The following is a 27,607-nucleotide window of genomic DNA, read 5'->3' on the forward strand; positions in this document are numbered from 1 at the left end:
AGAAATGGCTGCAAGAAGCTTTGAAATGACCAGATCATCCATCCATATTGTCCATGCGTGTTTGTCCTTACAGGGTCGCATATCTGCTGCCTATCTCCAATGGTCACTGAGCGAGAGGCAGGGTGCACACTGGACAGGTCACCAGTCAATCACTGGACAACACAGTGAAGGAGAAAACACAACTGCACCACACACCTAAGCACAATTCAGAGGAACCAGTTAACCTTACAGTCTTGTTTTTGGATTGTGGGATGAAGGTGGAGTATCCAGGGAGAACTCACACATGCACAGGGAGAACACTTCATGCAGAAAGAGTCTAGGCTGGGATTTGAACCCAGAACCTTCTTGCTGCAAGGCGACAATGCTTTGAACTGCTCCACCTTGTGGTTAATGACCAAATTACTGCAGATTATGCTTTAGTCATGGTATAGATTGCGTAGAAAAGTTTTTTTACTTGTATGTTCTGTGCTACCTTTGGGTTAGTAAGTAATATAAGTAATGAGCTCCTGTGGTTGGGCTATTTCCAGCCACTTTAAAGCTATTCATCCTTCATATTGTTGTAGAGTTGCTGCCTTTTGCTGAAACAGGGCAGCGCCATCCATCCACTCATTTGATCATTTGTTTTTTTTCTTCCATTTTTCTTCTTGCTTACTTAGGGCACAATAGTTGCAAATCTTTAACTTAACTACCTTTAAATTTGTCATTTGTGACATACATAGTGCAACAAATGAAAAATCTCTATACAAGTTTGCAGGAGTGTAACAATGTCATAAAATATTTACACTAAATTTCACTGTCACATAGCATAGCTTCAGCTCTTTCTTCTACATCTAAAGAAACCAGTTTTTCTCCTGATATGAAAAAAAAAATACAGTTTCAACTAATACGTTTAAATCTGAAAAATCTAACTTGTAGCAAAAATGATTTAACTTAACTTTTGTAATGTTCACTATGCAAATTATTATTGGATTACATGCTGGCATAAATTCTGGCTTAAATGTTGGCAGGGATCTTTCAGTCTGGAGCTAGCATGTTTTCCCTATAAATATATTGATTTTCTCCATGTGATTTGGTTTTGTCCCACAGTGCAACAATATGTGTGTGAGGTCCTCTTTGAATTTCACTTTGGTGTAACTCTCTAAGCCCTGTGATGGATCAGTTAGAAGTCAACGGATCACTTCATTCCTCCCCTGCATGGCATCATCAGTCTGTGTACATAGAGGAAACTGATGGACGTATGAATTTTTTAATAGATTTTCTGCATGTGTGTGATGGTAGTTCAGGGGGAAGGGTTTGATTATCCTGCAACTGGTAGGTTGCTGGTCCGAACACCTGCTCAGTCGTTGGGTAAGACACTTCGCCCGCCCTGCCTGCTGGTGGTGGTCAGAAGGCCTGATGGCGCTGATTGAATGGCAGCCTTGCTTCTGTAGCGCTCCACCGTCAGTGTGCATGAAAAGATGAATGACTTGATAAAGCACTTCGCATATGCAGGCAATTTAGTCTTTATGTTGGGTCTTCTTGTAGAAAACTTTGATCAGATTTGATGTTGAATAAAATTATAATTACTACACTTAAGTATAAAATTATTTGTAGTACGAGTTCTTACAAAATATGTGCTGTTGAATCTTTCTTTAAATTATGTACAACAATTAGCTTTACAGTACGAGCACATCAAGCAGTTATGACATAAAAAAGTCTAACACCATTTGACTTAGTATAATTTTGTTTGGATATTGTTACTCCGTCTATCACCCATTGACTGATAGAGGCTCCAGATGCATGGATGGATTAATGAAAGTTATTAAAGCACAGATTCATTCTTAGACACCTTTTATTTAAAAGGTAAATTAGCAAAACAGTTCTCAACCCAGGCACTCGGGATGGTAATCTAAAAAGTGCTCTCATAAACAAAGGAAATCTGTCAGTGACCCAAATCTCAAATCAGACAGTCTCCAAATATTGCACTAAAAGCCTTGTTTGTATGTGCTTATTTCTAAACCTTAAATGCCCTTCACAAAACTTAACCAACAAATGCAAAAAAAAAAAAAAAAAAACCTTTAAATATAAATAAAAAAATCTGTTGTGTAGAAATTTCTGATACACATTATTTTTTTTGCTGTGGCATTTTAAGGAAGGTGCCATATTTCAAAGTACCAAAGCTAGAATGTATTATTACATATGCACCTATGAATTAAATAAGTTTAATCACACTGTATATTTGGTCCCTAAACTTACCACCAATAAACAGACAGCAAACTTTCCATTCTAAACAAAACTACGAATTAGCGTAGAAAAAAAAAAAAGACATCCTCTATAAAGCCTCCAAACCAGTTCCTGAACCAGTTCCTTCGATCAGTCTTTCCATTCAAGTGTGTCCGTCCGTAACGATCTGCTAGAATGGTGAAAACGTGTCGTTCAGCTCCTCTGTTACAGACGTCTTTGGCTCTTCTCGGTCCAGCCATCTCTGTTGTGTCTCGAGAAGCGTTACTTATGTGTCCTCATGGCGGTTGTAGTAGTCACTGAAGAAAGTGAAAATACTGACGAGCACGCACATCACCACAAACAGCACAAGGACGACCCAAAGAAGGCGCCGGCTGACAGAAATCGAGGGACAAAACCGACTGAGGAGAACCAGCACCTCCTCCATCCTCCTGTGGAGAAAACACAGACAAATATTTCCATTCTGAGAAAATAAATGAATAATGTTCTTTGAATGACATGCAGTGGTATTTTATATATATATATATATATATATATATATATATATATATATATATATATATATATATATATTAAATGCAATAGATGTAGAAATAGATAATGTGATTTCAAAGTACTTCAAACTCCAGACCTTCATTGGCAATAATTTTGACGTTACTGTTTAGAATACCTATATTATTTATGCTAAATATCTATTTATTAAGAAGAAAGACAAGCAGATTTAGTTTACCTGCTGCTCTTATACCTCTTTCCGCTTTCTTCGTCCTTGTGTTTCAGCTCCAGCAGTTTCTCTGCTTCCATTTCCTCCGCATGTTTCTCTTCCAGGAGAGCTTTGGTGTGTTTCAGTCCCTCTTGATAGCTGAAGGTGATGGGGAGAATATTTCAGCTACACTTAGTCTGCACCCAACTTTATTGAAATAGTGAGGCTGTTTCCTCTCTTGCATAAACTGCACACGGTCACACAGACGTCAGTTTTGCATAAACATCTAACACTTTTAGAAAAGCTGTCACTGTAGTCCTGTATTTTCTTAACTTATATTCCTTGCTCTGCAGAGATTTTTTTGCACCAATCTCATTAATAACTTTGTGAAATGAGATCTTGTTGATTTTTTGTAACCTCTCTGAAGACTTTAACTAACGGAAATAAAGTTAATGTCGGGGAAATGTGGCTTTGACAGCTGAGCTATATTTCATTTGAATCAGATTCACTAAGTGATGGCAGGGGTAAACTCAATCCAAAAACTGAATTCAAAACTGCTTCAACCAAGTTACCAAAGTAGTTATATACTGCAAAACGCAACAGCATGGTCTATTTAGTTTAAATGAATCTGTGATTTGTACATGACAAAAATCTGGCATTTTAGAAGACCTCATGAGATTCATTCCAAGTGTTTCTCCAAAGATAATATGATTTTCTGGGATTTTCCTCCAGCAAAATGTTTGTCGGTTATCTCATATTGAATTTTTTTTTCCACTAAATCGCATGTTGGAGCTCAATAGAATTTAATGTGACTAAGAAATAGTTCAGAATAACTAATTTGTAGACAAAATGGGCAATTCTTTTGGGTCCAAATGATGTTTTTATGTCTCTACAGGGGTCCCTTCTCCTTCTGTCAGTATCGGTAACTCCTGATTTAAAGAAGCTTTTAGGAAGCTATTTTCTGCAGCACAGACATTAACAGACTTTTACAAGTTTGGACAGCAAAATCAGTAAACACATAAAAAGTACAGCTGTTTGAGTTTCAGATGTTTCAATAATCCACTTTTTTTTTTTTTGGGAGCCAGCAAACTTTCATTTTCTCCGCGATTACACAACCAATGATTTATAGTCAATAAAAATGTCTCGACACAGCAGAGGAGAGGGCCTCACCCTTTATTGTACGCTTCCTCCTCGATCTTTGCCTTGATCTCGGCTCTGATCTCGGCTCTGAGCTCCTCCAAGTTTACTGGAGGTTTGGCTGGCTCACTTTCCGGCTCCGTCCCACTCTTTCCACTGCATTGTTTCGGATAGGAAAGAACAGAGCAGTCAGCCTTGGACGGCACCACCATCACAGCAGACGTTATAAAACACTTTAGAGTTAGGCTCCATCAAAACAACGGTGGCATGTCTTGCTAATGCATGCGCCACGGCTCTGGATTAGTGCATTAACGGCGCTGAACACAAACAGAGCAAGCGGAGCTGGCAGGTTTGTTATTCTCCTCACAGAAGACATCTGGCTCAGGCATATGAGAGCTGGACTGAAGCTTACTTTATGACCCCAATATGACTGGAGTCATGTGCCTGGACTTTGTCAGCGTCTTCCCCAGATGTTTAGATTAAATCTACGTTATTATTTTTTTAAGCCTCTAATATTAGTTTTAGCTCACTCGGGCTTTTCTCTGCACTGTAAAGCACATCCTGCAGGTCACACAAACAACCCAAAATTCCTAGCGCAGCAGAAAAAAGCTTGGATAAGAAATGATTAGAAGTTCAGGATTTCTCCAGGAACAATGCGTCCAACGCTGCAGGAATGGCTCCGAAAGATCAAATATGCACGTTGTGTGTTTAAGCAAACATACCACTCTGGTGTTGGTTGAACTGCTTCGGTGGGGGAGCTGCTTTTCACATCATTTGCTTCACACTAGAGAGAAAAGTGATACAATTTATGTTCTTTTAAAACAAAACTAGGAGTCAGGTCTGTTTGAAGGAAAAATACAGGCTCTGAAACCGCAACACAAAGCTGTTTTTCCAAATAAATGATTTCAACTCAGCTGTAAAAGGGGCTACATCGTTTTCTGACCAGCTCATGACCTTTCATTCAAAAGCGAGTGCGGCTGTGTGTGGGTTGTCACTGTAAGAGATGCTTCCTACCTCATTTCCCATCATTTCCCAACAGGACAGGAAAAACCTACCAAGACAGGAAGAGCAGCACCCGCTGCGAGTCCCACGTTTGGGCCCGACGTGCCTGGGCTCTGACCCGGGATGTTGAGGAGGTTAAACTTAGGCACCACTGCCACGCTCACCCTCCGCCGGGGTAAAGCCTGCAAGGGACGCAACGAGAAAAAGCGAGATGGGACCTTTCTGCTGGGTTTTGATATGAAGACTTAAAACTGAAAAACATCACTGGTTACCTTTCCAAGGGTGAGGGACATTGATCTTGATGGCCGTGCAACCCCATCATCTTGATTGGAAAGAAAAAGAAAAAAAAAAAAAAAAACGTTTGAAGGAATTATTAATCAAAACAGAGCTCAGCGTCAACAGCGTCAGCTGTGTGGAGAAATGTTTTCTGGTTATAAAATGCTTAAACAGTGAAGCAGGAGAGCAAAAGTTGCATGGTTTTATTGCTTTATTGCATGTTCATCCTCGTACCTCCAGTGTCTGCAGACGCTCCATAACAGCGGTTTGAGTTCTGGTTGGCCAGCTTCTTAAACTCCATCAGCTCTGCGTGGTCCTTCTCATATGTCCTCTTCAGATTTTCCACGTATTGCATCATAACCTCAGTGGCTTTGTTCATACGTTTCTCCTGTTTGACAACAAAGCCCCCGTCCATCAGGCCGCAGGGACAGGAGTTGAGCATTCACTCTCAACAAAGAGTCAAACAAGCTGTGAACTATGTGTTGACATTAAGCTGTAAAGTTACTTGCCAGACTTTTTTTTTTTTTTTTTTTTTAAATATAATAAATTCAACATTAGGTATAGTTTTATTTATTTATTTATTTTTTACCAACAACACAACACGTCACAGGCAGTTTTTCTAGTCATTGCTGATGAAAAGTAACAAAAATCAGCTTTCTGGAAAACACTTCTGTTTCTTTTGATGAAGAAGGACTGATTTAAACCCCGTGGTCAAAGTATTTCTGAGCATTTGTTTGAGCAGTTTTATCCTTCGTTGCCATACATTTGCTACAGAAAACCTCTGAGCTGTCTGTGAAAACACTGAATGGATTTATGAGCAAACTGGTTAAAACAAAATCCGTGGCGGTTGTCTTTGGGAGAATCACTGCACACTGGAATCAGCAGACATCATCCATGAAGATGTGCAGCCATCATTGTGTGTCAGGCAGTGAATGAAAACTTAATTGTGGAGTCGTCTGGTTTAAATCTTAACCACCTTCTGTGGCATCATAGATCGGAATATAAATAAATTGGAATTAGTTGTTTTAAGAGTCCTTCCTTATGAGTAGAACTGCTGACTACATAGTTGGATTAAATTGACATGTGTTGAAATATGACCAAACAGGATTGCACATTTTTATGTACAAATTTGGTTTGTCTGTCTTGTAAAGTGCCTTGAGCAGACATGTGTTGTTAATAAGCTAAACTTAATTGAGCTTTATTGTAATTGAATGATTCATATAATCATTCAATAAACAAAGACAACAACGTGTTAAAACAACAAACAAACCTCAGGCACTGGTCTAAAAATGAGAGAAACAGCAGGCAAATCTAAAGAAACTTTAAAGAGCCTTTCAAGAGAAACATCAGGTTACAAGAAAGTCTGGCTGCCTGGAAGCAAATCATAAAGACACGAGCGACGAGTCGAGACTTTTCCACACGCGTTTGTGTGACTGCACCTGCCGAACTGCTCCAACTATCTCTGCTCTGCTGGAGAGTCGTGTGGTCAGTCGGTACAGCACCGCCAGTGTCTCTATCAGGCGTTGGTACGCTTCCCGTTGCTCCATGTTCTGCCACTGTGGTGCAGTCATCTGCAAGGAAAAACACAACATCGTGCCACAAATTACATCAGTCCCCATTTTCTAGCGCGCCTCTAACTCGCAGCCTATCTAGGAAGGGAAACATCGAAACAAAGCTCCTGTTTTTCAGGGCCGACCTTCAGCGCTCCTTTGAACTCCTCCAGCTCTTTCTCGGTGTCTTCCTCTGTCAGGTTCCTCTCCCTCTCTGCTTGTTTCAGTCGAGTCTCCAGAGTATAGTTGTCATTACGAAATGCGAGCGACAGCTGGACGAAGGCGTTCTGCAGGGAGGTATTCATACTTCATCTCACACTTTGTTAAACTGTACAAGATGGAATTGCTAAAAAGTTTTCAGAACTAAAGCAAATACGCAGCTAGATGAGAAGTATTGGTGGTATGCAGAACACGAGGCAGAATCCAGCGACCCTGAGCGTGGGGAACAAGCTGTGAGTCTGACATTTGACCTCCTGGTGTTTTGCTTTGTTGATCAAAGCCACTCAGCTCAATTTTCCTACACAGGGGCCACCGTTGGGAGGAAATATACGACCTCTGACTGTCCTGATCCATACGCGTCCCCGGGGGAGCAGCGAGAGGAGCTACAGCCAGAGCACAACAGCGTCACAAATGTTAGCATTTTCTCCACAGGAAATTGCTGCAAGTCTCTTCGGCCTGATCAGGAACAGAAAAACACTTTCCTGTTGACGGGACAGCACCAGCTCCAGGCCGGATAAATTTTGTGTCAACTGCGTAATTAAGCGGGTTGGCAGCAGACCAGGTTATTACCTACAAACCCACGGAAAAGGTTCAGCGAGTCCATCTGTTTCCACCGCTGGAACACAACAATGCTGTTTCAAGCTAACAAATCATTGAGGGCATTTCATTTTTATGACTTGTTCCTGTAGGACTTAAAATGGCCAGAGTTTGAAATTAATTATTTTATGTTTTCTTCCGAAATAACAAATATATATATATTTTTTTACTTTTGCACTTAAAGTTGCATCTTCTTAAAGGGTTTAATTTTTATGTTCTCACAAGTTATTTAGCTTTCAGTATTTTACCTTCAGCAGATAGCTTTTTAAGTTTCTCACCGGTGTGTTGAGAAACAGTTATTCGGAGCTGATATCTACCTTTCTCCAACTCCAGTCACAAAAAGTTTCATAACTGATCAACATTACCAGGTAAACATTTAAACCAGTGTCCACTTTAGATATGAATATTTCTGTTTATGTCGAGAACAAAGCTGGCCAGCAGTCGTTACAGGAGAGTTTTATGTAAATAACGTTTCTTCCACATAAAATGTGGCAGATGACTTTCTAAAGGCAGCCAACATATTAACCACGTCACGGCACCTTAGGCTAAATCAAACACTGTTGATCAAAAACTCTGCCCTGTTTCTCCATTAGACACTGATTATGTCTTCCAGATTTGGTTTTGCATTTGTTTCACCTGGAATATTGTTGTCATTTATGAGTTCCAGGTAAGTTTTTCTCATTTGCATTTGAGATTATTTTATGTAGGCAAAAAAATAAAAAATTAAAAATTCCCCGGAACTGACCTGAGTTGTTGGTTTGATGCTCTGGTCAGAGGGAATTTTAATTTCTACAAACTGAGAACCGTCAGACAGCCAATTAATGCAGATATTATATTGACTTATATTAACATATACGTATATATTAAAGTATACAATGAGTTATAACAGAACGAGAAAGTATTGCCTGGTTTTCAAAGAGTGTTAAAAATATGACAACTTTATTTTTTTATACTAGACATGTTCAACACATGTTTATGCTTCTGTCTTGTTTCATTTTACAGTAAAAAACAAGAAAGAAGCACAACTTTATGTTCTTCAATCATGTATTAACTCCAGTATCAAAAAGAATCATACACACTTTTTTTTGCTTTCTTCTTTCTGCAGACTTTATGATCGGCCTTACACCTGCTGCACTTATGAGATCTGTTTAAACTAACATTAACATTTTTTCTAACATGCTACCCACATAAACACAAATAAAACCTAACATGGAACGTTCCTGTTGACAAATAACTCCTTGTTCCAATTTTACCTGGGAGCAGAAGGCTACATAGAAAACTGCAATTATTTTATTTCTTTCACAAAATGTCAAATGCTCTAACAGCTGCAACCACGTGGCCATCTGCATCATTAGCTTGAGTTAAACAAGAACATTAGTTCATGCAAGCACCAATAATAAACCCGAAAGCTCAAATATACGGAGCATTGCTTTAAACAGATCAGCTCATTTTCTTGTGAAAGAAATACAGATTTGATTAAATATTTGGCATGCAACTACTTCGTTTGCAAATATAAATAAAAAAAGACAAGCTGGCTATTAAATGTTATCAATGAGAAGCTTCAAAAGTGCTGCTAACTGCAGGTTACTTCATCCTGTTTGCACTGAGTCCTTATATTTCAGTAACTTTACTGACTATCTTTTTAAGGTTGTGATTAAATATATAAAACAAACTCTACAAGGAGAAGAGCTTTAAAACCAACCTCAACTTCTTTCTCAGAGAGCGGAGGGGCACTGAAAAGAAATTAGGAAAACCTTTTTAGCAAATGAAGAAATACACTTTTTCAGCAGCAGCCTGGAAAGGAGAAAAAGACAAAAGATACACACCAGCCTGGCAGGCCTCGGTGAAGTTTTAGTTTTCTCAGCATCACATCTGAAATGTTTGGCATGGCGTCAGATTTCTCCTTCACCTCCTCGCTGCTTGTGGTCTTTGCAGAAGATGGAGGTCCTGCACACATTAAAAGAGTTTTCCAATGATGTTCTGCTAAAAAGATACAGAGCAGCTTAGTGTTTACACTTTTTTTATAGCACAAAGTTTATGGCTCAATCTCCCTCTAAAGTACATAAATACACAGAATAATTTCCTAGTGCCATAAAAAGCGGTCTTCGCCTCACATAATTTAGCAATCATGCCATCTGCTGATAAGAAATAAAAATTGTTGTTCCTCATGTTTGCCAGTAAATGGGTGGGCACAGAAAAAAGAAATGGGTCATCATCATTTTTTGTGCAGGAACACTTTTCTCTGATTCAGGAAGTTTACACCCTCACTCAGAGCACTGAATGTGCTACCGTGAGAAAGCACTTTCTGTTCTACATAAAGACTGCGTGTGTGTAAGTGCTGGTACCTTTTTCCTGCTCGGCCGCTTCACTCAGCTCCGGTAACTTGGAGCCAACTATACTCTGGTTGCGCATCAGCTTGTGCTCCTGGGAACAGGCCCAAACACGTCACTTCTTCAAACATCCAAACAAGACGCGGCTAAGTGTAGAAAAACTACGCAATGATTGGGTAGTTCAGTCTGCAGAGTGGATGTTTTACCTCTCTAAGTTTGGACAGTTTCTGTGTGCTGCCTGGTTGGGCCTGTAGGTCTTTGTACAATGAGGACTTGAACACACCATCTCTGGGTTTATCCGAGAAAACCTCGTCGACTGTTGGTGGGAAACCGGAGGCTCCAGTTCTCGAGTTAATGCTGCCGACAGAATCCCAGGAGACCGCCCTCATCAGCGGAGGGAAGGCACCGATTGTTTTGATCTCCGCTGTGCAGGGGGCCTGCTGGGTAGGCGGTCTGGGTACGGGCTTGGCCACCCCCGTAGCTGGGGTCAGGTTTGGGCTTCGACCTGAAACCTCATCTGCTTTACTGACGGCCTGCGGACTCCGAGGCCTGGTGAGGTCGCGGTTTTCCTTCTGAACGGCAAAGCGAGGTGTTAGCGTCCCGGACGACACTTTCCTTTTCTCAACCGGCTTATAATCCACCAAAGGCTCATCCTAGGATTAGCAAGATTAATAAAACGTTTATCACCTCTGTCGTGTTTAGATAAGTGTAATCAATTCAATTCAAATTCAAAAAATGCTTTATTTTTCCCATCTTCAGCATTGATCAAGATGGGAATTTTAAGTTTTTAATACTCGCTAACTGTTGGACTGACGTGCAACATATTCCAAATGTAAAATTTAATTAAATAAATGCTTTTATAATTTAGGAGTGTTTTACAGAAATAGTGGCATAAAGGGACACAATTAAAAATAGCTGAGGAAATGAAGAGTTTTCAAAAGAAAAGGTACTAATATTACAGTTTAATACTTAAAAATACAACTCAGTATATCTGGTAAGATTAGCTAAGTTTAATAACCCTTCAATGGGTTTAACTAAGGCTCACTTGCAGCAAGTTTGAAAGTAGAATTTCTATTTCCCCCACTAATGGTTCCATAAGAAATGATTCAGTGGATCTGTAACTCTCACCTCCTGATCCTTGTTTTTTAAATCCGGCTGCTCTCTCCCTGTTGGCACCTCTAAATGCTAGGACAGAAAATCAGTCAATTTTTCGAGTGTTAATAAATATGACTTAATGATAGTCATACTTCTGATTCAAGAAAATGTCGTATTCCAGACAATTCTGGAAATGGGCATACTAAAAGAAATATCTGGGTCATTTTTGTGAGAGCAGCTTCTTTACCTGACTCACTGACTGTGGGCAGCCATGTGTGGCCTCTGTGGTACCTGCAGCTGGGAGGGAAGAAAGCAACTAAGATAACAGGCTCAATTTCCTGTCAACAAACAAATACGACTTATTTTGGGTGTTCTAAATGTTGCCAAAAACCTCAGATATGCAGTTTGCTAAATTACTGATTTAGATTGGTCAGGTCAATCAAATTTAAACTCTGCCAAATGGCATTCGAGCATCATGTCAATTAAAACATTGACATTGCTTTGTTATGAGTTCTAAAGGGGGAAAAGAGTTTGCAATGACCACAGCAAGACCAACCACAAAAGAAAAAAGTGAAGTATTATAAATATTTTCTGGCAGATATTTAGATGAGCCCACACAAAGTGTGGTACAGACCAGTCTGAGGTGGGCCAATGAAAGAGCTGCTTCTTGATGAACGTGGGGAGGAAGACGGCGTTGGAGACGGAGAGAGGGCTGAGGAAGAAAATAATCTGTCGTTAAAACAACGATGCGTGCAATAAAAGATACAATAGTTTATTATTTTTTTTATTTAACAGAATGTGACAAGCTGTATCCTCTCCTCTATCAACCTCAGCATGATGAAAAACACCGTTTTAATGTCAGTGTGCACATGAGACGTGGTATGTGCGCCACCTGTGGGTGAGTCGGTGAGGCTGCTGATGGACCGGCGTCCACGGCGGGTCAGGAAGCGGTCGCTGACCATCTTGGCCTGTTCGAGAAGCTCCAGGTTTTTCTGCCGGTCCTCTTCAGAGAGCTGAAGCTCTGGAAGTTGATCTTTCACCAGGTCAATCACATTACCAGTGCTGTCTGAGAGAAACAATAAACTAGTGATGGCGCGACGTAGATAATGTAGAAGAGTTATACTCTTTTATGCTGTTTCCATAACTACATCATTTTTAATTCAGGGTTTTAAAATATCCTTGCATATTTGAGATGGTTTGGAGTAAGCTGTATCAATTTACGCCTCTTCTCTGAGAAGTGCGAAGCTTCCAGGAATAAGTCGACTGTAAATACCAGAAAACAAATCACCAGACAAAAGAATGATATTTATTATCATCCGTTGCTATGATTCACCGTTAACTCATCAAGGACTAAAAGGAATCAAAGCATCAAAAGCTTTTCAGGCCTTTGGGAGGACACGTCAGGAGATTTATCTGTAAAGCTGGAGACAACACCACAAACCTGGAGCACATCTGCTGAAGGCGAAACACTGATTTGGAAGCAGTTTCTGCTGATTGTGCAACAAATGCTAAAACAGTTAGTTAATGGAAAATATTTCCAGGATAAAACCGGTGAATCCAAACCACAAACTAAATCGTTCTCATAGCGTTTATTTTTAGACTCCAGCTGTAGCATGTGAGCCTTTGTGGGGTTTACCCACCAACCGTGGTGATGGGTCCTCCAGAGGAGTTTCTGGCCTGGCGAGCTCGGGGACTGTGTGGCCTGACAGAGGACAGCAATAAGTCAGTAACAGTGAAGTGAAAGCAGGAAATCTATTTCAGGGTTGGATGTGGTGGGCGGGCGATTTACCTGACATGTTCGAGGGACCGTCCCTCTTGTTGGACAATGACAGCCTTCTGTGGGTAGACGATGGTGGGGGCGGTCATTATAACAGCTTGGCTTTCACCTGTTGTAGACTGCAGTCCAACACAATGAAAGAAGAGCCCAGTCATAGCAGGAACACAGTAATAAAACACTGGACTCATTACTGGAAAGTGAGCTGGAAGGTGTACGGCACCCCAGTTCTTCTCCCAGTTTAAGCAGTTCCTGCTTTGTGTTGCAGTATTTAGTCAGGACAGAGAGGGTCAGTCTGATCGGCAGTAAATAAAGGCAAACATGTGCGGGCTGGTTTCTGGACTCAAGCAGGTCAGCAAATTAATCTCCTTCAATTAAGAGAAAAAAGACATTAATCTTCTTTTTCCAGCTGTTGGTGAAAGCTGTCAGTATACAGGCTGCACTTTTCCTGACATTAACAACAAATAAAACAATAAAAACAGTCAGAAAAGTTCTAGTAGTGAAAAGCTTCAGGACAAAGAATCACAATCTTGCGACTCCCGTTGGTGGCATTCTCAGAATACAAAGGACAATATTATAATCACATATGTGACAATTATATCCCACTATACTTTTTCACACTTAGGATGTGTAATACAACTGAAGTACTTCTGCTCATATGTATCATGCTGTCAGATCTTCATTCTACCCTATAGCCTAGTGACAAAGAATCCAATTGAGTTATACTTTACTGCATGTTGTGCTGCAAACAAGCTGTCATTGATAAAATTAGTCCAAAGATTAATGACAGCCAACAAGATCAGTGCAAGATTTGCATGAAGAGTTAAATTACTGTATACTGACACACATTTTCGTAAAAACATCTGACAACTCAGTTTATTCACTGTCATGAAATGGGAAGCTGACCGTTAAACAGAACCTGTCTGATAAAAACACTCCGTAGACTAAAATATATCAGAAAGAAAGGAAAAGCCAACAGCTGACCAAAAAGAGCCGGAGGGTCCATCTCACATATGTAAAAACATCTTAATGATCCCACAGACAAGGCCCATAGGCATTGTTTCCCAGCCCGATCTGACCCAACTTATTTACTTTGATTAGACTACAACATTATCGTGCATTCTTTTGTGGTTTTCTCTGTGCTGTATGTATTGCAGTCTTATTAAATGCACCACAGAAGCCTGAGCCCGACCCAAACCTGACTATCAAGCAAGTAATTCTGGCGCAAACCCGGACCGAATTTCGGGGCAGATTCGGGTCAAGCTAAATCCTGACTCTAGATTGGATAACCCTGGAAATTGTTTTTATTTTTCAGTGCACATACAATAAAATCATCCAAACTGCCTTGTTTAAATGACAACACTTGAACTCCAAAGTTTTAAAGTCGTTAGTTTTACGGCCGTAAATTCCTGTGTGATTACCAACAGCGATGCTAATAAACTTCACTAAAAGCTAATGGTACCAGGACACTAATAACATAAGGAAACCCTGATGTAACACTGTAGACAGACTGCAGATTCAAAGCAGCACTCATCCAATAAAGATGGGTATTTTTATTATGTTGGCATATTCGCCATTAGACTCTGAGATGTCCCATCCAGCTTTGGTGTTTATGAGGCATTTCAGAGGGAGACCATGCTCAGCTCAACACTTTGATGTCAGTGGACTTTTAGAGATTAAGATTATGAGCTATTAAATGCTGTTTAAGATGTAGAAAGCATGCATTTTACCTCCAATTTATGACAGATTTTACGTAAATGTCATCCCAAATAAACATGCATTGATAGTTTAAATAACGTAATTGGAATATAGTAATCTGACTTCATCTTATTTATGTAGCTAAGAATGACTAAAATTGTACCTTTTATTTTCAGGACAAAAGTCACAAGTACTGTTTTGCTGAGATGCAATGTTCTCCAGACAGAACTGTAACAATCTCAGTGGTCTCTGATTTATTATGAAAGCCAAGCTAAAAGACCTTAGAAGACTAATAAATCATTTAAGAATCAGCAGAATGATGAGACTCACTTGTAAACATTTTAGGTCAGAGAAGTACAGAGAGACAAAACATAACATGCACCAAACCAAATAGCAATAATTCAAATTGTAGCTTTGGTAACTTCAGTTCCCCTCCCCCGCCCCCCCTGCAGCCAAGCCTCTTTTTGAACAGTGGGGAGCATATTAAGCCGAAGAATGTTTTGATTAATGTGCTCTTCCTGGCAAATTAAAAGCAGCATGTTGGAGGAAAAGTCGCTAATTTTAAAGTCAGATTAATGCAGAAGCATTGCTGGAATTTCCTCACACTGCCTTTGAGTTATTTGTGAGTGTACGCCTCAGACGGGGGCAGAGTTTGCACTCACTGTTCGAGGAGAGCTGGATGAACTGTCCAGTTCTTCGGGAGAGTCCTCTTCTTCTTCGGGCAGGGTGGGCATGATGGGGGGCAGAGAGGGGCGAGAGCGGGAGAACGGCAAGGACAAAGGACTGGAGGACGCCCTCAAGTTGCCGTTGCCTTTTTTTAAAGAAAACTCAGGCAGGGAGAGTTTCTTCTCTTGCTGGAGCTGCAAGACCACAAAACACATAAAGATACAAAAGTATGTTGTTTTAGTCTGAGCTGAAACACAAAGTGGAGGCGGGGCAGAGCTCTTCTTTTCTGCACTTGTTAGAGGATAGACGCATTAGAGATAAAAGGCACTACTGCTAAGAGAGTCAACCACACCATCAAACCCTAAACAAATCCCAGAATAGCTCCACACTCCGAAGGCTTGAAAAAAAAAAAAAGAGAGACAGAATCCAACTCTGGAATATACCCTCTGCAAAAAAAGAAAGTATCCTGAAACATTTGATCAGCCATTCATTAACACCATGAAACCTATTTATCATTTATTTAATGAAGATGTAATAATATCATCCTACAGCAGGTGTAGAGCTGAGGCTCAACAGTTCTTTAAACAAGTGTGCACTATTAATAAAAGCAGCTGCGTAATGAAGTCTGGATTTTCAGTGCAGGGATTAACAAATTTCAGTTATTTAATGGCACTCTGAAGGAAACTCTTCCAACTGTAGATTGTGCAGATTTAGGCTGATGACATCACAAGAGGCACGAGAATCTTACCAATCAGATGGCGGTTACTAAAAACCGTAGAGGAGGGGAGGTTTGATGTGTTTGGAGTTTGGAAAATGTGAGTTTTTCCTTAATGTCCATCATGGAGTTTTAGAGTTTGGATTCCTGACAGACACTGAGGCTGATGATGATGCTGAAGAAAAACAGTGACGATCACATTGATCACCATCGTAACTTTGGGGACACCTGGTAGGACTGGGCTCATTCTAAGCTCATTTTTGGTGTTTGATGCATGGAGAAGTTTTGCGGGAAACATTTTCTGAGACTTGAAAATGTTTTTAACATTTTTACTCAAAATTATTGTTTGCTGCAGTCATGCTGAAAATAAGTAAACGCCGTGATGGTGCCATATCAAAAAGTTTTTACTTTGGATAGGGCAGATTTTTTTTTTTTCTTGACTGAATAACAATGTACAACAAGACAGGAAGACAGCATGCAGTTCTACAGGTCACACACTTTAACAAACTTCAGTTTGATTCACTTCGGAGGAAATTTAGGCAAGTAACTTTAAAATCGCGCTGTAATGTCCACATGCAGGAGAATGCATGCAAGCTCTGGGAATGTGTGTCACATTATTCCTGTGCAGGGTGCACATGCCACTACATCACTACAACCTCTTGTAAAAACCGAGACAAACCAGCACATATAAAAGCACAAATGTCACTTCACGATTACAAAGAAGAAAGCATGAGTTCAGCTGAAACCACTTAGATCGTTTACATCTGAAGCTCAGCAAAGGTAGAAACTACTGCAGCATGAGTGATTAAATGAAACCTCTAATAAATAAACACATTGTTTTCATCTGTTTTCATTCCCACACTGCAGTTTTCTTTGGGCAGTCACGGTGCTGATTACAAACACTCGGAGGGATGCGCTTGGTTGTTATAACACCGAGCTGCACTCGACTCTCACAGGCTGACTGATGCAATGAGCTCCTCTGGGACGGAGTAAAACAAACAGAAGGATTTGTAGAAAGATTATATGAAAACACGAGTGCAAGCCATGCGGAAGATTACCGAGAGAGTTAGTCATCACTGATCGACACTGACTATCGGAACTGCAAATGCTGGAGTTGTAACAAAGGGGTCAAACGTTAGAAGACAACAAACTAACAAAAGATTTACAGTGGGAAGTGAAATAAGAACAAACATGCAATGTCTAATTACAGGAAGGAAGCATAAATCTCCTTATATATCAGTTCTGGAGGCATCAAGCATGTTCATAACAACCGTGGAGTTTGTGACATTAAAGAATTCAGTGAAACGAATCAATCTTTCCTGACTTTTAGATGCTCTTGTTCTTTTTCATGGTTCACTGAACTGGAGGCAAAACTTCATGTGAAAAAAATGTGTGCAGCCATTGTGTTAACCCTGTTTAAACTCACACTGTTCTATTTTTAGCAGCAAATTTATGCAAATCCAAATGCAGAACCATTTTAACCCTTTGAAGGAAAGCGGTGCCTTGAGTACGTGCACAAACCAGCGTCAGGGGTTAATGAGGTCTGATGCTAATGGGATTCAGGGTCGTTTAAATTCACCGCAAACAGCAAGAGCTCCATATTTACGAACGTAACCAGGCGTCAGTGATGAATTACTGTTTCACAGGTGAGACATGAAAAGTGTAATAAATCTTCAGATACAGAGAAGTCTAGATTATACAACGCTGCTCAATATCATCACGGACATGACAAGTTCCTGGGAACATAAAGCGGCAACGAGGCTGTGAGTCACTGGGGAGGAAGTGGATTGTTTAACTGTTTCCCAGTGAGCTGCTGGGATATTTCCTGACTACGTTAATACGCTCTCATGCAGGGATACAAATTCCTTTTCATTCTCACTTTGCAGAAGCGTTCAGTGTAGATTCTGGTAGGTTGCTTACGTGCAAGAAAGATTAGAGATGTTTTCAAAATTCTTGTTATATTTTAAACAAAATGTCAAAAGCCCGATGGCTGGGTTTCCTTAAAAGATGGTCATTCAAATTATTGCATTATAATTGGATTAGAATACTCATTGTTTCTTTTTCTAAGTCTGACTTTATGATTGCTTTGTATTCACATTAATTAGATTCTCTCTTTTGAACTAAATTAAACTATATTACCCGAGATTAACTAAATCTCTGTCTTGTAAAACTAATGAACTATTTTTGTATTTATGACATGTTCCATTAAATTATTATTATTATTATTTTTTAAGATTAACGCATATCTTCCTAAACAACCTTGGAAACATAGGTCAAGTACCACTACTTGCCATCGTTGGATTTGACCCTTGGGCTACAAGAACTGCTATTCTCCAGGTCTCTTCAAATTGTGCTAATAGAACCAAATCTTGACAAAACAATATATTATTTCCACACAATATGAGAAGCATATGACCTTAGTAATTATGCTCAAAAGGTTTTGTCTGAATGCCTGTAAATACATGCCAAATTTCTCTTTAAATTAATCTTTTTTTCTTTTTTTTTTTCCTATTTGGAAAGCTTTGGAATAATCAATCATTAATCATAACATTTTAACTGTGGCTGTTTATTCAATGTAATGATTGCAAGTTCAAAATGGCTGAACATGGAAAAACCATCACTCACGAGATTCTTATATTGGCTAGAAATATAGATAGTTTACATTTTTGGAGAGAAATCCTGAAGTCTAAGGCATCTCTTTAAAAAAAACAAAACATTATGTAGCTATCAGGTAAGTAAGCTTCAATTTCCTGATCAGCCCCTCCAGATGATTCATCTTCCCGAAGTGTATTGTTGAAAGTAGCTGAGCTGAGAGAGACAAGATACAGTGCAATCTATATTAGTGAAGTCTAGAATAGTCCTCAAAGGAGGATTATTCAACCTTTTGATATCTTGTCAGTGTGAACAGTTTAGCTGGCATTGCACACCATGTTATGTTCAGCTAGTTTTTCTGCAAGGATGCAGGATGCATCATCTAGTTTTTACTTCTTAGAGACAGCTAAACTTTTGGAAAACCTAGTTTTAATCAATTTAGAAGGAACTTTGAGTTACCAATTCCCAGACAAACTTTTTCAAATAGCAATTTCTAAAGAATAATTAGCGTTGTTTGTAATTGTTAGCCCTTGTATTTGTTTGTGCGATGACAATATACGCTAATTATCAGCTTTTGCTGTTCTAGTCTTCAGTCGAGGTTTTAATGGTATATTCTGAATAAATTCTGCTTCTGAGAAATATACAGAAATCTAGTTTCTTTTAACGTTCAGTGATACACTCTGGAAAAGTTCTCGATTCAAGAATCCTGCCCCGACCAAACACCGACAGACACGCTGAAGAAACGTTGCACAGCTTGAAAAGGACTGAACCTAAACAAAGGTGCCAAGCTGCTCTGCAGGAGGCTGCAGTGCAGAGTGCTGCTCCCACAGACCATGACACTGAGATAAATATTGCAGAGTAATTGAATCACTCAGATGATTTCCTGTGGGAGAAAAGAACAGAACATGCAATCCTGAGCTCAGATATTCTCTTATAACCAACTCTTGCCCTTCGTCTTCAAACAACAGACAGAAGACTTGATTTTCTACCAAAATTGTTCAAGAACAAGAGAGAGAGGCAAGGGGAGCAGCGCCTTCCTCCCTTTATCCGTTACATAAGCCAACTCCTTCATGCCAGATTTGTTTAAAATTTGGTTGTGTGAAGCACAGAGTGCAGAGCCAGCAGAGGAAGTGGTTTGGACACAGGCACAATCTGAGATAACATGGCAGAGGAAGCGTCAGAAAATAAAAGTTGCAACGGGCTCTGTGATGTAAAGTCAGGCAGAGGGAGGAGAGTCGACTGAACAGACTTCCAAAGTGGCAAGCCACACATTAGCTATGCGAGCAGTTTTACATAAAGTCACTGCAGTCAAACAGAGCAGTCCACAAACCTTCATGCAGATGGTTCAAGCAGCTGAAGAGATTAAAAAAAAGAACGACAAAAAAAACAAAACAAAAAAACAGCTGAAGCTGGATGTGTCCAACAATCCAGTGAAACCCAACAGCGGCAAACAGCTGAACATCTGAACCTGTCCACAGAGCGTGTGCACGTTACCTGAGTCCACCGCTACACTGCTGCGACTCCAGCTGATCTCTCCAACTCAGACACTTCCCACAACCAAGCTGTCACTGTCACAGTTTTCCCCAGAAAACTCTCAGTCCTCAGGGCTTCTTCTTCCTTCTCCCGTCCCCTCTGTTCCCTGGCTTTTTTCAGCAGCAACAGCCTCTCTTTCACTCCTGGGAGCTTTTACCATTTAAGGAGAAGGACTCAGTGCGCCTCTTTAAGCTGCTGTGAAGTGTATGCGTATGTGTGATTATGTGATCTCAGGCATCTGATCCTACAATTATCCCTAAATAAGACCAGGACAAGATGAAACATTTCTATTTTGAAAGCGCTTCTCTCTTTATATATATATATATGTATATATATATATAGGTGTAAGAAACTTTTTATGTGCTTTTCTGTGTGAGACAGGCAGAAAGAACTGCGCCTGGCTGATCTGTGTTTACTCTTTTGACTATGAGGAATCCACTTCCGAGCTCTTAAGCTCCATAGCTATTTGCTAATCTGCTCTGTCAAAACCTTGATCATTGCTGCTCTTTCTTACTGCTTCTGTGTTAATGATTTAAGTTCGCTGACCACTGAGATAAAACAAGAACACAGCAAACACACTGTTTGGGGGAAGACAGCTTTTAAGGTCACATGATCACTTAAACTCCTGCAGGTTGAATGATGCTGCTTACAAAAAAAGAGCAGCTTGAGCCAGAAAGTTGTTCTCGTTCTTACTCACCTAACTTCACTGCACTATTACCTAACCTAATAACTTAAGTTGCTGCTTTTGACCAAGTTGACAGTCCTTTTGTCTTATTCTAATTGTCTATTTCCAACATGGTATAAACAGTGTCTTTGCGTAGATGATGACATTTCACCCTGAGGATTTTACCCAAAACAAGACACCACTGAAGAACATAACTGTGTTAAAAGGTAAAAAAAAAAAAAAAAAGAAATTGATGGAAATTCAGCCATTGTTTAAAAATACATAACATACAGACATATTATTATTACTGCAGCCTTTAACTACGCAGTGGGAGTTAAAATATCAGAAACACCAGTCTGAGTCTGAACGTTTTAATTATTTACTGAATAAAAACAAACGGAGAATTAAACTAGATGTTTCTGTAAAACAATATATGCACCAACCCACAGAATAAAGAGCAGACAGGCCACAAAGCTTATTATTTTAGCAGAATAGATGGCTCAAAACGAACCAAAATGAAGCAAAATATGCAAATTTATGAAGCCGCCTTTATCTATGACACGTAGATAAAGCCATTTGTCATGAACAAAACATAAAAAAGCACCAGTGAAATCTAAACTTGTACCTTTAGAGAAAAAGATAAACAGTTTCCAGTTTAACAGGTTTTTCAACATATTGTTTCTCTGCACTTGTTCATTTAAATAAAATCTTAACATTTTATGTCCTTTGTAATATTTTAAATGTTTACTTGTGAAGCTGTTTCCCTTTGGACAGAAAGTGTCCCTTAAGGGTTAACAAGAAAACTGAAGTTGGCCTAAAGTAAATGAAAGTCTTTGTCCACAGCATAATATTATTGTTATTGCTACATCTACCTGGACCTAAAATAGGTTGAGGAAGAATGTGCTGTATAACAAAGGCATACAGTACAGTATACTTCCTGCAAATGTATATTTTCGTGTAAAACAACACTAAAAACACTGTAGCACAGAAAAGTATGAATGCAAACGCTACATAAAGAAATAACATTTTTCAGAGGAGCGGGTCTTACCTCCCAGCTGCTGCCTCGTCCTGCAGCACCTGTTAGAGCCAAAGCACAGACAGACTGTGAAAACAGTTGATTTGCATTTAACAGCAAGGCATGTGCAATGCAAATGTTAGAGGGGACAGTAAAAAAAAAAAGGAGTGGAGAAGAAAGAAAGGATGTGACACTGTGGCAGAAAGAGGAAAACAAAAACGATGGCAGAAATAAATTTAGTTGTCTTCCCATTGGGGCTGATCCTCACAGCGTGACGTTCTTTCTGGTTATCAAAACTATTGTACCTCTTGCTTCAGGAAGTATGCCACCCAGCCCACCTCTATAGCTCAGGGCAACAATAACCTGGCAACCATCTGAAGCACATCAGGTGCTTGAGCCTCTGGCTAAGAGCTCCCGTTCTCTGCTTCAGGGGCTCTCAGGAGGAGCCTCATAATGCAGTAACAACCGAGGAACCAAGAGCAAGTGAGCAGCAGCACCATCAGAGCTGGTGTTTCCTCACTTCAAGCATTTCTTTCATTGGGAATTGGTAAAAAGTTAAGATTCTGTTCTACTGTATAACTTTATGAATCAAATTTGATTTTATTTTCAACAACAGTGACCTTAAAGCCAAGTTGTGTTACTCTGTAAAGTTCTACTAGCATATTTTAGGTTAATACAGTTCTTAATGTGTTTTATTATTATTATTATTACTACAAAGGCATCTACAATAACTCTTTGAAGAATTTTGAATTAATATGAGTTAAAAAATAACTTATAAATGAATTTTGAATTTGAATTTTGAACAGATCCATCTGACTTACAAGACACAGAAAGTAGAACCTGCACCAAATCGCTGGCAGGTTTGCAAATATATGAGATCAGTTTGGATTTGAGATGCTTCTAAATTATTAAGGTCGTCATTTAAGCTCCTAAATGAGAGAAATCTGGTGAAAAGCTGGTTGGCCCTAAATCTGAATCTTGAACTGGTTTGTGGGACCCCCTTTTTAAATACTTTGATTAAATATATCAAATGAAGACAAAATGAACCCCAAGAAGTGATAAGGCTTCTAAACATTTTACTTTTTTTTCATAAATAGTCAGTGTGGCTAAATGATCTTAGTTTCAGACCAAAGGACATGCCAACAAAAACTAAAGTCTCTTTGCCCCCTAGAGCATTTTCAAAGTATAATTCCTCTCTGAGTGGCCTTTCAGCACATGTTGGTGCAGTACTTGTTTCAATCTGTATAATGACAGTCTCTTATGATAGAATCGTCACAAGGGTTTATTTTCCGTGGCTGATTTTTACGTCTTACACCAAAACACGTTTATCTCTTCAACATATATTCTACTTAACTCTGTTAAGAGGGAATTCATAAAGCTCTACAATTCAACTTATGATCATAATGAGGCAACAAAGTCTTTACTGTTCCTCCCCTGGCTGCTGTTTGAATTAATGCAACTTCATTTGCTAACCAAAAGCAAGCTACCATCAACTTGGCACAACACAATGTTACCTTTAGATATACAGTTGTAAAATAATCATAAAGAACAGACACTGAGGCGACTATACAGCCTGTCACAGTAAGTGCAGGTTTACCTCCAATATGGCGCGTAGCCATGTTAGCTATCACTGTTTTAGACAAGAAGAAATATAGAGATTGGCATTTTGAAGAGACGCAAAGAAACTGACTATTTTTAGCTACAGCTGTTGCTTCCTAATTACTGATGGGAGAAGCAGTAAGAGATGTCAACATGATTATATTTATGCAATACATGGTGTAATCATGGCTAAAATTACTCAAAAAACTTTGTAAATACAATGTGGACGTCTGAAACATGACAAAGGATGAAATTTTGTTGAGTGTTTTGAGAACTGGCATAACTAAAGTTGGAAACGGCAAAATAGTGAAAGTTTACTGTTAACTTTTCAGTTATGAAATATAAGATATTGTGACCTCTGATGAAACCATGATAACCTTGAATAATCTCCTGCATTATTGAAACCACAGAGCCACATTTCCTCACAGTAGAATATGAGTAAATTACAGCAAATTACTTAAATTGCTTCTAAACATGCACAAAAAAAACAAATCACAAAGACTGGTGCAAATTAACCAACTGTTGGTATAAAATGTCTTTTGGTGAAAACTCATTTTGCCAAAAAATATTACTGTCTCTCCAGGTCAACATAGAAAACTCATTTGGATCCCTCCCAGTATTCCCAGTGGCCCCAGACAGCACACCCTCCCCTTCCTCTGTACCAGCTGTTGAGTGAAATGTAAATATCGGCACAGTCTATTTTCAGAAATCCCCTGGGATTACCACTAGAAAAGGAAGTAGCTTTAATACATCTCTGTCTCACTGTGTACCCCATTACCATGATAACACCATCAACGTATTTCTGTGTTGCAGTCACCATACCATTCATGGGCAGCTGTGGAGGCTCTGGGACTTCTGGGAAAACAGGAGATGAAGAAAGAATCTGTGTAATGTCTTTCTGTTCAGGTCCAACATCATCCAAGACGTTTATTGTTCCTGTTTCACCATTAGCTGGCTGCGTGAGACCTGGGGACTTCAGAAAAACAGAGATTAGGTGTGATACTGTATTACTAAGGCTGCACTAAAGGCTAAGAGACATCCTCGTCGAAAGATGATCATCAAAAGTGAATCTTTCTGTGAAAAACGCCAAAGAATAAATAGATGGTTTGAATAAAACATGTTCAAGGTTAATGTTGATGCTGAATTGTAAAGTTTGCTTTTACAGTAGCATCCCAACCAAACCTTTGCAGTGCTTTGCAGCGTAGTAAATAAAAAAGGCGTTTACAGTAACAACCTTTTGATTTATGAGTTTTTTTAACAGTTAAAAAAAACGTTTATGCTTTTTGTTGTAAACTGTCAAAAGCTCTGATTTGATTAACTTCATTCTCTGATAAAAAGCTGAATAAACACACAGATTCTGTAGTTTTGTAGGTTGTGTGAGGACCTGGAACAACCAAAATGTCCTCTAAGCTGGAAAAATCTGGCTGGACTAGGATTTTATTTTTGGAGTACCAGAGGAACAGGGTCTAAATACAATGGACACCATGTTGTTTAGATTCCTCTTTTTGCAAAAACGTGTCATTGTTCCTACTCTTTGCAGAAACAGCCACAGTATATTGAGGTTTGTGGTGGTAATGTGACAAAATTGGAGACATTTGAGAATCTCAAGTCATTTAAATATTGCAAAGCAGTTGATTTGACTCTGGAGAAAACAGGCTGTAAAAACCAAACATCTGTGGGGTTTTATGTCATGCCAACAAATATTTAGACATTTAAAGAGTCGAAGGGGAACTGCTAGCTTTCTTGATTGAAAATATGTTTCCTCTATGGCTCAACCATCCACATGATATCACACTTTGTTTTAAGTAGGAACATTTTTACATTCTCTCTAGAGGATTTTTGATACTGTGTGCTAAAACTTCATTTAATTTTAAATTGTACGTACAATTTGGTGACATTTTTTTGCTATGACAAGAATGTTTGGTTTGTAGGTTAGCTAAAATGGGAATAAATCTGCTTAAATATAAACAAATTCCTCAGAATGACGAACCTGTGACGGACGTTTCTCCCTGACCTCGGTCGGCTCATCAGTGTCCGCTGCTCGGTCTAAAGTCTCTCCCATCTTCTGAGTGATGCTCTCCATCTTTTCTCTCACCTGGCTCACCCTCCGCTCGCTCAGCCTCACCAGCTCGGCCGTCCCGAGGGCGCTGCTGACCATCGCTTCGATCCTCCCAAGGGTCAGCAGGAGACCACTTCTGTCCGCCTGCGGCTCAGGTTGCTTTGACTCTGAGGCTGGGATATCCCCCCGGTCCCTCAGCGCCTTTTCCACAGCCGTGCCTTCTTCTTGACCCTCTGTGTCATCTCCTTTACGAACGTGGGGAACTTGACTTGTGAGTTCAGCACAGCCCTGTCCAGATTTCAGAGAGGTATGCAGGTGACAGACCTGCTTTTTCATGTCACTAAAGTCATCCTCCGTTAGCAGGAGCGTTGTATGTGTCTCATGGCGCTCCGGTAACACCGTAGCTTGCTCCCTGCACGTTGCAACCTCTTCTTCCGATTTCACCTGAACTACCTTCTTGGCCTCCTGACTCTGACTCCCAGTCTGGCCGTGCTTATGCTCCTTCTCCCAGGCTTTCTGCTTCTTCTTGTCTTTCTCCCCTTTCTCCTCCCACACAGACCTGTGCAGCTCAGGATCTCGGTGCCTGAAACCACCACCACAGCTCTATAAACATCCATTTTACACACTGTTATCTTGTTAATTTGTGGCATTAAAACAGCACTTATGCTAGACAGTAACTCTTGTGGGTTGTGTAATGGAGATACTCATAAATACCCTGTCAAAACCAGACACCACTTTTTATAAGCTGGGCCTTGAGACTAACATGTGCTGTCTCCTTTCTGCTACCATAACAGGAGAAAGCGGTAAAATCTCACATACACTTTACGAAGCTTCTGTCTCAGAGCTGCCTGTTGCTGCTGCCGGAAGAGAGAAGGCCTATCCTGCACGAGAGAGGATACTAGATGTAAAACTGTTGCTGCATTTCGCTCCAAACATCAGCTCAACACCCTCCCCCCATTCCACACCTCCCTCCTCACCTTCCTGTGCAGATGATGAGCTATTTCGTCACTTTTGGTCTTGTGAAGGACGTCCTGAATATCTTCTCGGTGTGAGTTGGCAACTGGATCACTGTTGCTACCTTGACCTCTGTGAAGCTGTTGCAGACAAAGGTATGAAGCAGATGGATCTACGTGAAGGAGAAGATCTTTGCTGTGGCGATGCCAACCTGCTGCATGTCCTGCATCTCGCTCTGCAACGAGCGCCGGTTTGGAGGGTTTAAACCGGGAGAGCTCGGCGGAGCGACACAGTGTCGGTCAAACCTGTCAGAATTTAGCACATTTCATTAAACCTCTCAGCTCCTTCAGTATCTCTGATGTTCATAAACAAGTTAACAAACTTCTATAAATCATGTGGTGTCTGTTGAGGGCAACAAATGTGATGATGTGTTTTTAAAAGGCTCTGGGATGCAGCTAAATCTGAGCTCTCCATTGGATGATAAGGTCATATCACTAACAATGACTTCTTTGTGTCACTTTTACTGATGACCAGCGTTTTGCTGTCAACTGTGTGAATATAGAATTTCCTCATTCTGCGCTTTGCAAGATAAAAAAAAAACCATAGATTGATTGCAATTCTTCAATAAAATAGATAAAAAGACACTTCCAAATGGTTTCCTTGTGTACAGACTTGCAACAGCTGAAATATTCATCTATTTCACAAAAACTGAAGCTTATTTTAGATCACAACGGCGTAAGAAACTGAGACAAACACAACCAAAATGTAATTTTTAAATATCTTTTTAATTAACTCATCCGAAATGAGCTGGCAGAGAGATAGTTTATATTCAAATCCTTCATAATCCCCATTTAAAGAGATATCCTGCTTCAAAGCATCTCCCTTCATGCAAGCTCACGCACAACTGATAAGAAACAAATTCACTTAATTTGATGGGAGACATTTTTTGGGCAAGGTTTGCTCTCAGCTTTGGACTTTTTTTTTAATATCTCCACACAAAACTCAGATAAACTGAATATAACTTTAATTAAAAAAAAAAATGCACCAAATGCATGAAAACTTTTATTGTGAGCGGATGTGTTTAGGAATGTGGAAAACCTGAAATGTTTCACAGTGCAGACTCCTCTATTCATAAAAAGGCGAAGGTTATATGTAATTAAATACTGATCCGTAGCTAAGGCTAAAATACAAGGACAGAAAACCGAAGCTCCG

General features: G+C 39.7%; 1 protein-coding gene across 1 annotated transcript; it reads right to left on the reverse strand.

Annotated features, from left to right (window-relative positions):
* Positions 1-1,813: 1,813 nt before the first annotated feature.
* mrvi1 (murine retrovirus integration site 1 homolog) lies at positions 1,814-26,687 on the reverse strand. Its single transcript, XM_015031420.1, has 26 exons — positions 26,607-26,687; positions 26,419-26,535; positions 26,261-26,322; positions 25,373-26,024; positions 24,205-24,355; positions 21,817-21,845; positions 15,261-15,458; positions 12,916-13,022; positions 12,767-12,828; positions 12,019-12,192; positions 11,761-11,838; positions 11,383-11,423; positions 11,160-11,216; positions 10,238-10,684; positions 10,047-10,125; positions 9,528-9,648; positions 9,404-9,434; positions 7,032-7,172; positions 6,775-6,906; positions 5,570-5,723; positions 5,332-5,381; positions 5,113-5,241; positions 4,780-4,841; positions 4,091-4,213; positions 2,951-3,079; positions 1,814-2,651 (listed from the first exon to the last, which is right to left on the reverse strand). Exons 1-26 carry the CDS (start codon positions 26,622-26,624, stop codon positions 2,489-2,491), a joined length of 3,507 nt encoding a protein of 1,168 aa, XP_014886906.1. The 5' UTR covers positions 26,625-26,687; the 3' UTR covers positions 1,814-2,488.
* Positions 26,688-27,607: the final 920 nt, after the last annotated feature.

This window comes from Poecilia latipinna, unplaced genomic scaffold (genome assembly GCF_001443285.1).
Source record: "Poecilia latipinna isolate Pla-1442-1.1 unplaced genomic scaffold, P_latipinna-1.0 Scaffold207, whole genome shotgun sequence".
Classification (NCBI taxonomy): Eukaryota; Metazoa; Chordata; class Actinopteri; order Cyprinodontiformes; family Poeciliidae; genus Poecilia; species Poecilia latipinna.